Here is a 17,732-nt window from a genome sequence, read left to right on the forward strand (position 1 = left end):
TCCACATATTCCTCTTGCCCTCAAACATCCTTTCCTGAGTGTGCTTTTGGCTATGGTTTCCTTACTCAATCTGATTCTGTTGGCAGTTTCCTTACACAACTTGATTTTGTTTGCTTTTGTCTTTACTAATTTCTCCAATTTTTTTCTTGTTATTATTTCTGGATGACACTTTCTCGCTTGCTTATGTGATTGTGCTTTATAAGTAATGTATGTATATCTTTTTCTCTTATGTCAAAGGTTTTGAGATGGGAGCAGGAGGTTGCAGCATGAACACAATACACCCTCTTGAACTGAAACCAGTGGTGTTGTATTTTTGTATAACTGAGTTTTGTGATATAATAAACAAATCCACATTCAACAAATGTTATAAAATAAAGGAATAAATTGTTTGTGCTTGACACATGATATCTTGAATTTTTAAAGTAATTTATAACTAGTTTTATTTGGATTGCTAGTTAATATTGCTATAAAAATGGAGGTCCAAAGATTTAGGGATAAGCAGTTGCCAGGTAAGTGCCGCCACAAAAAGTGTTGATGAAATCCATATGTATAGATGGAGAGAGACTGTACAGGGATAATGGTCAAGACTGCATTCATTCACACTAGTGTATTTCCTTGGAAAGGTTAGGAAAACCTGCACATCAGTGAGGTCATATCTTCTGGGCAGTTAGGCTGATGCTCTGCTTGCTAAGTCAGGTTGCATTTTATTTTAAAATTTAAAACACATACATACTTATATACCTACCCACTCCCCTTTTCCACACGTACATGCACATATACACACACATACACACTTACACACAAACCTACTTACTTAACCACACCACCCTCTCCCTGCTAATATATATCCGGAGGAATGTCCACAAGGATCCAAACAGTAGATTTATGAATTTGGTGCAATATCACAGCCAGCCAGCCACTGCCGCTGGCACTAGATTGTAATCTTGTACTTCGTTTGCTACCACTCCGTCATATAAAACAGTGAATTGAAGTGATTTTCAAGTAGTGTGGGAGACCGAGGGAAATCTTTTCCAGCTCCAGTAAGCACAGAACGCTATTAATGTGCCATGGATGGCTCCCCTACTGTGCTGTGCACTTAGCCACTTCCTCCTCTCTGTGCTAACAGAAGCTGCGATTATCAAATTCTAAAGCAGTAGTTTGAAAAATGACTTCGTTTTTCAGAATTTGTGGGATATATATATTTATATATTTTATTTCTGCTTGCCGTGGGGAGTTGAATATCTGCTATTGACATAAAGTTTATAAAGCACTTTGAGCTTCTGGGATATAAGAGATATGATTACAAAGAAAGTAAGAATCCTATAGAAGAGTAAAAAGGGAGTATTGGCCCTATGTTTTTTTTTATCCCATTCATATGATTTCTATTTTAATAGAAATTCTATGTGAGGAGGGGACCCAAGACCCCATGGGAAGATGGTACTGGACTTATAAGAAGTAATAAGTAATTTAATAAAAAGATAGATTCAAAGCATATGAGAACATGGCTTTTGGATTCAGAGACTTGAGTTTCAATCCTCGCTCCACCCTTTACAATGTGTCAGGCATTATTCTATATGCTTTACAATAATCAACTCAATCCTTATAACAATTGTACGGGGTGGATACAGTTAATATTCCCACTTTATAGATGAGTAAACAGAGGCACAGAGAAGTTAGTCACTTGCTCAAGTCGTAAGGTCACACAGCGGCAGAGCCAAGATGAACTGAGATAATATATGTTAAGATTCTCATAGTATTAGTAGTGGTAGCCACCATTATTTGAACATTTATTCTTTCCCAGATTGTATTGTCTAACCTACATGGTGCATAAGAGCTGAAAAATATTAGTTTTTAAATCTTAGGTCATGAAACATACCACTTATAAACATGTAGTAGGATGTTTATAAGTAAATATTTTACTTATAACATACTATCTTTTCTTTATAACATGTTTTAATTGATTGATGATTCAGCAGGATAAAAAGTATATCTGAAGCTAACATTTCTCTCCTAATTTGCTTGTGGCAGTCATTTGATCCATTTTTCAGCAGCAATTTAAATGAGCATCTGTTACATTATTTGCCATTATATTCAGCTCTAGGATATAGTGGATAAAAATTCCTATCTGAAGCGCCATTAGATAATAAGTCATTTTGATATGTATCTGATAAAAATGAGTTTCTGGATAAACATAATGGAAGGGCATAAGTATATATGCATTTCAAGTATCATAGGTGGTCCTGAAAAATTATCCTAAAGTAATTTAGCACATTTACAGGGGAAATGGATACAAGCTATAAAATATCATTCTGAGAATGGTTACAGAAAAGAACAAATAGTTCACGTCCTTAAACACCTATGAATTTCATTTTGCCTTAAAGAGTGTACTTGGCTGAGGGTATGCATTCTGTGAAGAGTACTGCTCGATAATAACTCGACAATTTTGCTGAATTCAGCTTCTGGCATTGAATCTGGACACCAAGTCCAGTGACAGTATAAATATACTATCACTGCTAATATTGAGAGCAGTTGGAAGAAGAGGGCATGGAATCAAGAAAAATAAATGAAAATGAGATCAAGGGAGAGAGGTAAGATGCACACAGAACTTGTCCAAATAACACTGAGCAAAAAATGAAGTGAAGAAAGAATGCTTGAGATTGTTTATTCCCATAAAAAATGAAGAAAAACATATAACACATTTCAAATAGCAGAAGTCCAGTCATTTTATAAGTAAGAAAATTGGCTATGTCTCTGTAGGTAAATATATATTAAGGAATACAGTGACATGCACATATGTGACCTCTGCTGGGGATGCAAAATACTCCAGTGACTTTTAAAATATTTCTGTTTTTTCCACTATCAATGAATATTTTTGTAGCATACATTGGTTTTTTAAATGTTAAAAATATTATAAACACATTTTGAATTATAACTTCATGGTACCTTCTCAGCTGTGTTATTCTGTACCACTCTATAAAACAAATGATTTTTGTATATACCATACTTTCAAGGATAAGTCACTTAAAAAGAGTGCTTTAAAATTTTTTGTTCTAAAATAAATCTCAGCCAGAGTTTCATTCTTTCTCTTTTTGTTTTCTAAATAGTCAGCCAATGAACTTAAGAAGGACAAAGCTGATAAAATCCATTTTCTGATATGAACTTGAGTCATTATTGGTAAATATACATCAATTTAAAGGGTTCAGCATTATAGATAATGCGTAAAATATCCTACTAAATAGTTAAATGTGATAAAGCAAAATGAAACTCAGTTGCTTCACACAGGCTATGTGAAGCTACTGAATTTCATTTAATCTCTTTCTTCATAACATCATTTGAAATATGTATATATTAATATGGCAAGTGAATTTATAGGAGAAATCAATTATATTATCATGTGTATATATTCCCCCCACCCTCTTAGTAACACTCTAATGTATCACAGTATCAGAGAAACACACCCTAGAGAAAATCCTGCTATTCTTCATGGAAAAATCCATGAATAAGATTATGCAAAAATTAATTTATGATAAATGTTTTAAATCTAGAACTCAGAATAGCTTATTTAAATGCCATCAGAAAAGAACACCTCACCCGTAAAAAGGAGTCTAGGGAGCCATTCTCCATATATTCCACCACAATCATTACTGGTCTGCCTGCAAAGAGAGCAAGAGAACACACAGGAATTACAGCAATTACAGAAATATGTGCTGCAGTTAGAGATTTCCAGCTGTGGCAGCTAAATTATTTGTATTTTATTAATAGGAACTTCATTTTCCAACACGCTTCTATAAACACATTAAACATACACATTTCTCCATTTCTTTATAGCATTATTTCCTTTGAGTTCATAAAAAGAACATGAATTACTATATGAATTACTAAGTAATTAAGCATTTCCTTTTCTAAAGCCCTGCAATCACTTGTTCAGATTATGTTCTTTTTGTCCTGAGCTTTTCCTTAAAAGGCAATCAACAAGCTAAAGTCAGGGTTTAAGCAGTTACTGTAGCTGCTTTGGCAGTTGTGGTACGTCTCCTCCAGTGATGCAGTAATTATGGCTGAATTACATTAGACCAGGCATTTCTGAAATATTCTTAAGGCAAAGCAGAAAGGAGAAATTCATGAATTCTCTTTAAGAAATTATAAACCATCAGTCATAGTCTACTTTTAAGGGCTTTTAAGTAGAAAAAGTCAGTAGATTGATGAATGCTACAAAGTTGGTGAGACCTGTAGTAGTTCTTGATCATCTCTTTATTGGACATAGATTAGATCAACAGAACAATGAAGGCAGTACATGAAAAATAAGTAACTCTGATTTCATAGTCTAGTGCAGAAGCTAAAATCAGAAACTGAACATCATTTATTTCTTTTTTATCATATCTATTTGCAATTGCTACAGTTCCCAATACACCTCTATTAGGTAGAATATTTGACATAAGTAACTGATTTGTTTCACAGAAAAGAATCTATTTGTTCTGCTCAATTGCCCGATTTTAAAAGATAAAGTCATTTTAGGGAGGGAAAATGATATTTACCTGAAATAAACATGTATGACATATTTACTTTTTACTTCTATACTTCTCGCTTCTCATTGGAATTTTTAGCAATTCAATCTGCACTGTGCACAGAGTTTTTCCTCATGAGCACAAAGAATATCTGAAAAGAAATTATGTGCACCAATGACGGAAATATTAGATCTCATATTGTAATTCATGTCCCTTTTATGAACCCAAGGCCTTGAGGGTTACAAAGGGTGACTGGAACAAATTAGTACAAAGTCTGCAAATACTAGATTTTACACTTGAATCTGTATTTTAAAGAAAGATGTGCTAAAGGTTAAATGTAGCAATAAAGTTCCCAATTTATCATGCATAGAATTAGAACCCAAAGAAGTTTTCCATTTTGGCAAATTTCTATTATGTTCCTAAAAGTCATTAATTTCACCCAAATACAGATTAAAAAAAACTATATCAGAAAATATTGAGGTCAAATGAACTGTCAGCCCTACTGTAGGCAGGGATCTAGAAGATCCGGGTTTTCAATCTGAAAGTTTGTCATGAAATCTTTTATTTGGCCATGGGTTTCAGAGAGCTTGGAGACAGGAGCTTGATGCAAATGCTTGGTTAGCAAGGTAGGGAAAAATAAAAATTATGAGTCCACTATTCCAGTTTGAATGATAATGGATTATGGATGTTAAGGGGAAAATTTGGGTTATTTCAATGACTGCCCAGGTTCTTTCATAATCACACCTTTTCAATCTATCTTGACCATTGCTGTCAGAGAAACATATTTAGTTTTCTAAAAATATATTTTAAAATATATTAAAAAAAAACCCTGACATTCCCTAGGAATACTATTATTATCCCTGTTACACAGATAGAGAAATTGAGGCATAGTAAATTAAACTACTTGCCCCAAATCAAATAGCTACTAAGTGGCTGTATCAAGCAGTCTGTCTCAGAGTTTAAGCTCTTAACCTTTATGCCAAAGGTGCCTCTAAGAGATGATTTATAAGATCAGAACTGTGAGACCCATGCTGTTAGGCAATCCTCTCCAGTGATGGACCTCTTTTCTCCTAACTAACCTTATCATCTACTGCCTCATCAACTGTCATTATCACCTATACTTATTCAATCCTGTCTCCTTCTGCCTTTCCTTTTGGTATTCCCCTGCCAGGATTATCTCACAACTTGCTTCTTTCCCTAATCACACTCACATCTCCCTAGAATTTATACACTGCACCTCCTCCATGAAAGTCTCCCACAGCCATTTCCTATGGTTGCACTCCCATCACATCTATTGTCTGCATTATGAAATGTGTGTCTGGTTTTGTATTAGGTTGTTTTTTTCCCTCATCTTCCCACAGATGCTTTGTATCCATCCCCATTCACTGGGTTTCTCAAGGTCATCTCCCATAGAGCTGAGCAGAGTAGGTGCTTCATAGAAACAAGTTGATTTTTCTCATCAGTTTCACAATTCCTAAGAGAGTAACACTGAAGTACTTCAGCAAGATTCTAATCTATGTGAATACTTTGAAATTAGTGCTATCTGTATCTCCTTGGGAGATACTTTATACAATCTTAAAATTCATCAGTGACAAGTTTCATCTTCTCATTGAAGATAATAAAGAGTCAAATGAAGACTCCCCCCGTTTCTTGTAAATTAAAACTTTCACACCTGAGCTCTGAGTCTTTTGTATGTTGTTCAGTAGCACCATTTGAAAGCAAGTGTTATTAAACTAAGAAGTTGTTTTTTTTGGAATATCACTGGTATCTAACCTGTAATTTGTTTCCTAGTGGTTTTCTACAGGGAAGTTAGATACGCTGTGAAGATTACAAGCTTACAGTCCATGATTACATTTTATAATCAAGAAAGTAGATAAGTATGAGGGAAATTATGAAAGGATGATATTCTTCAAATATGTGGCTAGGTGTGAGAAGTCTATTGGTAACAGTGCTTTTTCTGCATTATTTTTAAATATGTAAAAATTATATATTGCATTTTTGCTCTTAGAAAATACATTTGGATGTGATTCTCTTTTTTTTTTTATATTTTCAAAATATTTCAGCTTATTTCCATTTTTACAGTTTTAGCCAGTTACCCTAAGTGCCTCATGTCACAGGATTCGCTTAGTATTTGCATTGTACTGGAATCAACGGACAGGCTCCAGGATTCTTAAATGTTAGTCAAGTCTCAAAATCCCCAGATCTTTTTTAGAAGCCTCATCAGTTGAAGAGATCTTCAAAAATACTTTTACAAGTCACACAAAAAGTGAAGTTCTTTGGTTTTCCTTCATGAATAGCCCAGAAATTGTTATGGATATTTTAAACTGCATTAGAATCAAGATTCGATAAGAAATCACTTATATTCTGAACGCAATGGATCACAAAATGCCATATCATCTTTTTCTGTTATAGAGAACAATAATTTTCTTTAACTGGGACTTTTATAGGCTATTAACAAATGAATCTTTTTCAAATTTGCAGCTTCTCAATACTTATGATGATTTTGATATAGGTATTGAGAAACCAGATAATGATAAGGCTATTCTTGTGTTGTTGTTAAAGGAAACAAAAGAGAGGTATTCTTTAAATGTTCCAGGGAAATTCTGGGGAAAATATTTTGTGAGTGAAACAGTTGCCCACCTTTTTTTGGCCTCAGAGAAGACTCTGAAAGGAGATGACAGACTCAACATTTTCACGTAAGTAATGAGTTTGTGCTGGATGTAGTGTTTTGTATCAGTTTGGCAATTTCTAATGTGTAGTCAGTAATATCAAGAATCCAAACAAATCTCAACAACCCCAAAACTCTATCACAGATTTAAATCAATCTAGTTTATTTAATGTTATAACACGTCTATATTTTGTCTAATAGGTAACAAAATTTATGGTAATAATTTGGATTGACAGGTTGCCTGTATTTTCTTCCTTCCAAGTTGTAATTCAGGACTTTCTGAGCCAGTTATTTAATTTATTTCTACTCCCTGTTTCTGCTGTACTGATAGTGAACTATAATTATAATCTCAAATGGATTTCATAATAAATGAAATAGTTTTCTTATCCCTCTAAGGCATTCAAGAGATATGGATGACACAAATTTGAACAAATTTATATATTAAATAATTATTTTGATTCACAAGAACTAAAATTGGAGGATTGTTTTCCTCTTAACACTGTTGCCCGATGATTATCAGATCACGTCCCAAATGAATCTTATTCTCAGTGAATTCAAATACAAACTTAAAAAGATTTCCCTTGAACCTTCTTTTCCTCCTCTATTTCTGTTTTGGTTAAGACACCACCATCCATCTAATTACCCAGGTTTGAAACTCTATTGTAATATTGGATTTCCCACTTAATCAAACCCTTATTAGTACATAAGTTGTTAAGTGGTGCTGATTCTATACAAAACCTATTAACACTGTCCACATTCTGCCTTTGTTTTCTCTTGACGTATTACAGTAATCGTTTACTGGTTGTACCTGTTAATGCTTGTATAATCATTATTTTAAACATTCAGTGATATAGCAGATATACATATTTAAATGCCTACTATGCATCAAGTACTATTCTGGTTTCTGGAGAAACATCTTCAATCAATACAAGATCCTGCTCTCATGGAGTGTATAGTGGAAAGGGGAATAGAAATAAGTAAACAATTACTATAAAGGACAAATGTCTCATCCCTCCTTTAAAGACTGCTTTACATATTGTATTGTTTTCTTCAGGATTAAGGTCTAAGCTGCTTGGCAATTACATTCCTTCACAATCTTTCCTCTACCTTTGTTTCCATTGTCATCTTTTACAGCCCCAGTTCCCCACCTCCTGTTTTTCAAATTCTCGAGGGGACTCCCTAAGTACGACTTTACTTGGACCTTCCTCTTCTCTTTGGAAGACTGCTTTCTCACTGTCTTCATTTGGTAAAATCATATACTTACATATAAAAAAAGGAACTTAAATACCATCTCCACCGGTCAATTCTCCCGTGAATCACTTTTTGTTTTAGGATGACTTGATGGTTTACTTTTTCTTCCATTTACATCTTAAACAATTGTATAACACTTATTAGGTATGGCATTGATACTAACTACAAAGGTGTCTGCCTTCCACTCTAAAATGCTGCTGAGGTCAGGACTGGTGCTTAATGCTTCTTTGTAAGTTCACTAGCTACATATAGCACAGAATGAGGCACAGAGGAGGTACTCAATTTAATTTTTTTTGACTGGAATGCCAGAAGGAACACACAAATAAAGATGTTTTCTAAGGCTAATTCTAGCCCTAGAGCAGAGTTACTGAAAAAGCAGAATGGCAAATCAATAGACTTTAATCCTAAATTACTTGTAGTATAAAATATATGGTTTTGAGGAAAAAAAACAATTCCAATTCTAGCTATGCTACCTGCATGATCTTGGGCAAGTTATTTTAGCTCTTTCAGTTTTTGCATCTATAAAATGAGGATAATATTACATACTATATGTGATTTTTCAAAGGAGTAGATGAAAAAACGTATAATTGACACAGAGTCTGGCAATAGTTGTCGTTCAAAAATGTTGGTGAACCTTTGCTTTCTTTCCCTTTTGGGCGTAGTTATCTGCTTCCCCTTTCTTATTACAATTGTTCACTATGTAGAAAAAAATAGTTTTATAAAAATGGATCATTTCCATATTTTATTGTACTTTGGCATTGACATAAAGATTCTTTTATATCTTATGGCAAAGTAAAAATAACTGCTATTTACATGTTTTATATGATACAGTTAATTCCTGGTTTTATCACTGAAATCCTTGTGTCCCAGGCAAACTGGGATGGTTTATTACCTTACGCCTTGTGTGCTCAGCACAGTGCAGTGAGAAGATGTGGGATTAGAGTCAGATAGCATGCTATTGAAGACTCTTCCACTTTGGGCAAGTGACCTTTCATAACTCACTGACCTCACTGCTTCAGTCTCCCCATTTGTACACTATATACATTCCTCATTTGTATATTTTTACATAATAATAATACCTCCTCCATCTCATGAGATAGATTAAATCACTGTGGAGGAGGTGTTAATCCACCTTCTCCATCGAGTGAGGTGTGGGATTAAGTGAGATAATGAGTTTACAACACAGAGAATAGTACCTGATACTATAAACATCAAACCATCCAATAACAGCTTAAAGAACGAATGAGTAAATGTGAGTATTATATCTTACCTTACTGACTAGATGTTGAATCCTAAGCTAAGAAGTATTTTTCAGAGTGAAGAAGGTTCACTACTGAAAATGACTAAGATCAATATATTTAGGAATTTTCCTGTCTCAAAGGTCCACTTAAATTCTTTACACCTGAAATCAACAGGCTTGAAGTTGCTTTAAAGAACAGGATGGTTTCTCCTAGAGTAAAATAATCAAAATGGGTATTTTCTTACTTTAAATACCATACTATAATATAGAGTTTCTTAGAAATAGCTTCTGTAGGAAGTAGAGTCTTATTCTTACCTAAAAAGCCATCTTGTGTCTTCTGTACTCTATTTACAGATTTGGACCTCTACCAATATACCTTAGGTTACTCTGGAATTGATTTTAACCTTAGAACTATTTGAAACCCCTAAATCTATATAATATTTATTGTTAATTTGGTTCCATGCTTTCTCTTAATTTCTTTATTTTGCTTCTTAAATTCAGAAGTGAGCCAAATAACCTTGGATTAATGCTGAAGAATAAATTATTTTATTCTGTGATAAAACAGTTGAGCAGAAATTAGGAGGGTTGATTTGCATTTATGAAAACAGTGGCACTTCTAGATTTGTTTTAGAGTAAGTCTAAGATGTGAGGCTAAAGAAATGAAACATAATTTTTCTGACAGTTCCAGAAAGCAGTGGCATACCATCTGTATCAATTAACTTCAGTAATATTCAGTACTGTCCTTTTTCTACTGGAAATTACATACGGGCAAAAAGATTTCTCTTTAACTAGAAGTGTCTTGTTGGCAATGAAAGTTACTGCCAAAGATGTCTGATGTTAGACTGTGGTTTTCAACATAAGACACTAACCATATTGCAAAATTTTAATAACATATGAGTTTTTAAGAATGGCTTTCTTGATTTTTTATTACATCCACATGTATAAAAGTCATATGTGATAAGGATCAAATTAAAAGCACATGCATTGAAATTAGTTGATTTATGATTTTTAGATTTCCAGTTATTATGAAAGAAATAATTGATTATACAATAATCTATAGTTTAATTACCACTAGGTAGCAATGAATAATGAACATATCAGAGAATCCTCATGACTTGAAATACTCTGAAATGTTCAAAACATAAACATGAAACAGGAAATATGTGCTAAGTTTTTCAAAACCACATTAAACTGCATGTCAAATAAATAATTTTATGCCACTTTTGTTCTTGGTTTCTATCTGTACAAAGTTTTTGTGTGGGTAATTAAAAAATAGATACTACATCTAAATCAGCACATATGTAATAATAATTGACTTAAAAAATAAGTTTTTCAGTGAGCCAGGCATTGTTCTAACGGCTTTACATGTGCTAACTCATTTAATCCTCACACCAACCCCTGTGGTGAGTATAGTCACTAGTTCAATTTAACAGATAAGATTATGGATGTACTGAGGGTTTAAGGAACTTGTCCAAGGATACACACTGGGCAATTGGCAGAGCCAGGGCTTGAAGCCAGGCAATCTGGCTCCAGAGTCTGAATGCTTGTCCATCTTGTCATACCCCCAGATAATACTTGGGTCTCCATTAGTAATTTAGAGTACATGAAGCATTACCCCAAATCTCTGTGTCTCATCTTAGAAACACATCTTGGAAAGCCATTATGGACTGGGCATTGTGTTGCTGCCAAAGATGTTTTGTCCTTGAGAAGTTCTAGGATTTTAAAGCTCCATAAAGCCTTATGATAATCTATATAAACTGGAAATGTGTGCTAAGGAAACTTGCTGGAACAGCCTTTAGATTTTGCTTTCTCCATCTCTTAAACATCAGTTTATGACAATGACCTTAAGTTTCCTATACAAAGGAATGTTTTCAGAAAGAGTCTTGAAGCTTTGGGAAGAAAGTGTCATATTTTCCAATAGTGTTTCAAATGTTGTGCTTTACTCCTGGCTTCAAAAGTGTGTTGTGATTACATAAACGATCAAATATTCAGCCTTTTGGTCTTTTGTATTATTCACTAATCAAAAGAAAATCAACAGAAAATTTAAAAATCAAACAAACCTCTGGACAGGATATATTTAATCCTAACTGCATAGGTTATTTATGGTGAGATTTTAATTATAATGGAGAAAACATTGTTAAATGAATCATACATATGATGTAAATTAAACTACCAACTACTTTTCTTTTCCCCGCCCCCCAGGAAAGTTACTACTTATTTTTGAATCTTTTCTGCAATTCTTACAAAGGATTTAACTTTTTTTTTAATGTTCAATTTTGCTAAATACACTTTCTGTAAGACCTCTGTGGATAGAACTATGAAAAGTTAACATTGTGCCACAGGGCAACTTCCACTGTGCTTTGTCCTGCAATGCAAAAGAATGAATGCTGAGATGAGATGTGTTTTACAATAGGTATGGTCTTTCCCCGCCCTTCTTATGTTCTTAAGTGGCCCAGCAGCCCAGGAGGGCAAGCATGCTGCCCTATGAAAGAGCAAGAAGCATTTAAGCAGCTCAGTTTCTTATCATGTTTTCCAGTAAGGTGAAAACACACCAACACAACAATTCCAACCAACACAAAGATTAAATACTGACTCACATGGGGACTAAGCTTTAGCAAGCTGTGTAAAGTTTTTCAGAATTTTTCTTTGGGAGAAGAAAATGACTCCTGGATGAATCTTTTGAAAGTGTTGATAGTTTCTTTGAATAGGACCAAAATTGATGGTATAATTTGTAATAATAAAACATGAATGTCCCTAGAGGGTAGATATATGTTCTCAACTGAGAATTTAAGTTGTCATATAAATAAAGTCTGGATTTTTAAGACTCAAACTTACTGAAATGATCTTAAGATAAAAGAAACATTTATGCTAATAAGAAAGAAGAGCGAAAGTCAAAGGCTAAAACTATTTACGGAATCTGAAAGTAGGAAAGTAAAAAGAACTAGTAAAAAGAATCTGGAGATCACTTAAAGGCTCTTTTAAGATTTTTAATCTTTCTGGTAGGAAAAAAATAGAAATTCTCTGTAAATGTTCGAGAGCTTGATATCAAATGCATCCTGCTGCTTTGTTTCTTTTTCTCTTTTAAATGCATGGTCAGTCTTACAGAAAGATGCTGCTGTTCACGATGTCTTAAAACAAAACTTTATACATAGAACACTGAGTTTTTAATAATCTGAAATTCTTCACTGATGGACTTCAGGGTGTCCAGAGACCTCCTGAAATTGTATACAAACATTTATTTATATGATCGTATGCCCATTTTCTTGGAAAAGAGAGTCTATGTTATTTTTGGCCAAGAAACAAAGTATAATCGATAAGGAATCTGAGTCTATGACCTGTACCACAACATCACGACCGTCGGTCCATAGGAGCCCTTAAACTCATAGACCCTGCAACAGATTAAAGTTTTTATAAACTGAATGATGCTTGAAGGTTCAAATTACACCTTCATTTTGTATGTGTTCCCATCCTGACTTTTCTTTTTCCAAATGATATCTTCAAGTTGTCTTAAATTTAGGTTTTAAATCATTTTCTAACCTTTTGTGTATTTCTCCTCAAGTAAACCAAAGAACCACAAGATGACGTGCATGCTCTTTGGAATTCACTGACTTTTAAGCAACAGAGGAAGCAGATTGAACACCATCTTAACATTATCCGGCTAGCCCTTCTTGCATTGGTTTTGGAATCTACCAATATATGCCCAAAAGTGTTTTTAAGTAACTTTAACCTAGCAATAACGTGTCGCAAATACTTGAAGGGGGTTGTTTATGGGTGTATAACTAGAAATACAGTCACTCATGTCACCTTCCTTGTGCTTCTGTTGGCTGGGTGTGTTCCCTTTGTCATTTTATCAGTGACCGTCTCTTCTCTATGCCTTTCCTCAGGCCTGAAATAGAATAATCTTGGGTTCCTGTCTGACCCTGCTTCAGAGTCCCTACCCTAGTTTTCAAATAGTTGCAGTTTACAGGATTTCCTTCTGAAGTCTGCAGCTGAACAAACTTTCAAGGAGAAGAGTTCTCCAGGAGACACAACTGTGCAGATGAGTATCGGGTAGGGCTTACTGGGGCTTGAAATCACACAAATGGCAAGGAATAAAGAAACCAGGAGTTAAGAATTGAGATGAAGGTTTCTCTTTTCACCACAGTTTACATTTTGAATCATTTATTCAGGATCTTACTTTGCACATTTAATCCAGTTTATCCTATTCCTATTATAATTAGCTTTTCATTTAAGCAGGTACACACAAAAACACTCATTTACACACATCTTACTCAGGGTAACTGGCAACATTTTCAGCTGCAGAAATATATAAAATATACACCCTTCAATTAAAGAAGAGCCTTTTTTTTTTCCCTGAAGACCTCTTACTTAAAAAGTAAACCACAATCTTATCTTTTATGTATATTTATTACAAAAGTATTTGTTAAAGATAAAATAAAGCAAATTGCCATATATACTACAGAAAAATATAAAAAGAATAATCATCCTCAGGAGAACTTTAGCAAGCAGAAATGTTGTCAAAAGTGATTAATTTTGAAACGTCCAATTGTAGATTGAAAACAAAGTTACTGACTTTTCTTTTAGGATGCCTGAACATACAAAGAAATGAAATGGTTTACTTTGATTTTTCTGAACTGCAGTTTGATTGTATTTAAAAGGTATATACTTTTCCACTGTTGATTTCCCTTGGCAAACTGAATTCATGTCAGTTTTCCTTAACTCATTGGATATTCCTTCAAAGTCTGCCATCCAGTCTTAAGTATTTGCATTACCGCTTTTCTGCAGTCCTCTATATGCATCAAGATCTGATAATATTATACTCACAAGATCCTAGATTCTCTGCAGCTTCAACCTTATTTATTTTTCCTGGCTTATTTCTAATATCTAAACTATATGCCTTCTCAATAAAACATTTTTTTGACTGGATAATAGTGCATGCAATATTTGCCCAGACTCCATATCAGATAGGATTTCACATGAAATATGGAAAGGAAAATACTGATAATCATTGTTAATAGACTTTGAAGACATTTTAATATTGGCTCAGCACTGTAAGTCCTTTGCTATAGAAATGGTCTAGTTGGATCTGTTACTCGTTTATACAAAACTGGATTGTGAATTCATATCTTAACATTACTAGTCAGGGGGACAGTAGTGAGGATATGAAAAAGTCTGGGTACTTGAGTATAAGGCTCATTCAAATCTCTTTGCAAAGGTAAAAATAAATAAATAATATTAAACATTACTATTAATCATATACCTAGTAATTGCAAATCTGATTTTTGAGTCCCCATGTGTTCATGTTTATTTTTTAAACTGATTCAGAGTAAGCAGTGAGGAAGTCTCACAAAATTGACAAAGCAAGAAGGTGAAGAGAGCTATTTACCCCATCTTTGCCATTTACCTTGAACCTCACACATGGCATGCAACAGAGAGCAGCTCAGGTAAAAATGTCAAAGGAGGTGTTTTATATATAGCATTATATTTAAAGCATAGGTAGACAAACCAAGATGGCGTTTCAGAAGAACATCCCCTCAAAAATTAAAGAGCTTCCAAGACTAACCACAAAGGAAGTATTAGGAAGACCTTCAATATTGATTTTTATTTTTAGAATTTATCTATTTCTATATCCCACATGCTGCCTGTTTCCTATGTTTTCTCTTTTGTAGGCTTTGCTTATAATTGAAAAAGCTTCTTACTTTAAGGCATATAACTGAGTTTGGCCTAGAATCTAAGCTATACATATGAATTACTTCAGTAATGAAAAATATTATCAAGTCTTCCACAACTGACAGAAAACTGCTAGAAAAATGTAAGGTATAATTTTTGATTTAATCATACTCAACCTAAGATGTTACTTTCTGAGTATAATGAATATGCCTTTATATTTTATAAATAAGTCTAGTTTTCAAGACACATTGTAATGTTTGGATCTTATATAAATTTAAGATATCACATGATGTCAGATAGTTATTGCTGTGAAGTAACAGGGAAGACTGGACCAGTGCAACTTCCATATATTATTACACCATCATTACCAGTGCATAATTCTGTTTCTCACTGCCTTTATTACTCTGATTTTCTTTGTTTATGGTAAGCATATAAGCCACTAAATGTGTAAAGGCAAAGGTGTCATAAGATAAGTCATCAGTCTAAGACCCTATGTATAATCAATACTCTATGGCATATAAAATGTTCTACCCACTTTCAAATACTGTTTGATTATAGAAATAAATCAAAGAAATAACTAGATGGAGCAAAGAGAGCAAGCTTATTTTAGGGTATATACCTGATAACATATTTCCAAGAGGGACATTAATTCTTTTCAAGGAGGTAGAATTTGATTTTAATAGGGAAGAATACAATGGAGAAGAGTTTGATTCAAAAAATATAATTTCACTTATGTCTTTCTAATTTCTCCTGTCTTTCTCCATCCTCTTTGCTTCTCTCAGCTCCCCTCCCCACTCTTCCTGACTTCTCTCTCCCGAGATTTTCCTACTTCATTGGATGACTACTATTTGAAAAGCATTGCAATAAATATATGAATATACTTGCTATTCAACTTTCAGCCAATTATTTCCTGGTATTTTTCTCTATTTGAAACTAAGAATAATAACCCTTTACTATGACCTTTCTAGAAATGTGAAAGGTCATATAAATACTTGACAACCATTACATAAATACTGATTTCAGGCTTGTCTGCTTTCTGGTTCTCATGATTCAGTGATTCTCTTATTATTGCAGTTAGTGTAAAAATACATACTGCAAAAATATTGCTCCTTGATAGCACAGTGTGACATGAATGCAAAGAAACTATTTTATATAAGACATAATCATGTATCTCATTTAAATTTGATTAAAGAAGTAACTGGGAACTAAATTAGTACCATCATTAGAACAGATTTTGTGATTTCTTGAATGACATAGCAAATGTCTTATGAGACCCTAAAAGTACTGTAACATATAAACAATTGGTAGAAAGCAAATTAATTTCTGCCCAGTAGGCATCAACCTTTGGCCAGCTTTTTAAGGTACCATGATACAGGTCAAGGAAGGAAGTGCTTTCTGCCCTCAAATTGATGTCCTAAACCTGAAGAGTCACTCAGCTATTAGGTGGCAAAGAAATAGTTTAGGGTTCTTTTTTTTTTTTAAATATGAAATAATAAAAACTTCTCATATCATTGCTTCGTTCCTCTTTATACAAAATATAAAGAGAATTCTTGGGAAATAAGCTACAGTTGAATGGAAGAGGATAAAAATTACCTTAGAAATCATAGCAGTGATTACTGAAAAGTACCAGAGAAAGTGTACAGGGATCACTTATCAAAGTGATACAAGCCAGAAAAAGTGAGTTGAGTTAATTTCAGTTTGAGGGGACAAGTTTAGATCTATACATTTTTTATGAAACAATTGTTTTACACCTGATTTGTATTTAAGTCATGGAAACTGAACTGGGTTTTCTCTCCCATGAAGGTTGGAGGCAAATCTGGCTTAAAGCCTAGAAGAAGAGGGCGCTGGATGTTCTTTTAGATCCCTCTCTGGAAAGTTGTTTTGTGTCTGTGTTATAGAAACACCATCTTACTTCTATCAGGCTCAGTGGCTAAATGACAAGGGTTGTCATTTTTACCAGTGATGTTGAATAATTCAAGTCACTACTGATTTGTAATGTCATTTCTGCCAAACATACCTAAATCTACCAAGATTTGTCATTAAGAGTTAAGTTTGTCATTAAGCTATAAATCGTCTGCTCACCTCTTCAATTCCAGTCACTGAAATATTAATAGACATGAATGCTATATTTTTATATTTGCAGTTAACTCTGAGAGCTCAGTTTATATAGATTTTTATTTCCAATTTTTTGCAACACCACGATCACTACTACCACCAACAATAAAATTCGTGTGCAACTGATACCATCTTTTTTTCTAGGGAGAAAAAAGGTGGCATAACACTCATTAGAATTAAAATTACTAATTTTTATTTCATATAATTTTGGTTCCTACTTATCAGTGGCATTGCTGGCTACAAAGTCTCCAACCACTTTAGTAATTATCCAACGATAAAACCAAAT

The 17,732-nt window shown here is 33.7% G+C and overlaps 1 protein-coding gene and 1 long non-coding RNA gene across 2 annotated transcripts in view; one reads left to right on the forward strand and one right to left on the reverse strand.

The window, feature by feature from the left end:
* The window catches only part of LOC309660153, a 639,313-nt gene that overhangs the window by 239,449 nt on the left and 382,132 nt on the right, over window positions 1-17,732 (forward strand). The window lies entirely within an intron of this gene.
* Window positions 1-17,732, reverse strand: part of EPHA6 (EPH receptor A6) — an 870,129-nt gene that overhangs the window by 135,675 nt on the left and 716,722 nt on the right. The window contains exon 14 of the mRNA XM_082460667.1: window positions 3,592-3,653. Within this exon, the coding sequence (XP_082316793.1) occupies window positions 3,592-3,653 (62 nt within the window). The remainder of the gene's footprint in view (window positions 1-3,591; window positions 3,654-17,732) is intronic.

This window comes from Balaenoptera physalus (genome assembly GCF_965194825.1).
Source record: "Balaenoptera physalus genome assembly, chromosome: 4".
In the NCBI taxonomy this organism is placed as follows: domain Eukaryota; kingdom Metazoa; phylum Chordata; class Mammalia; order Artiodactyla; family Balaenopteridae; genus Balaenoptera; species Balaenoptera physalus.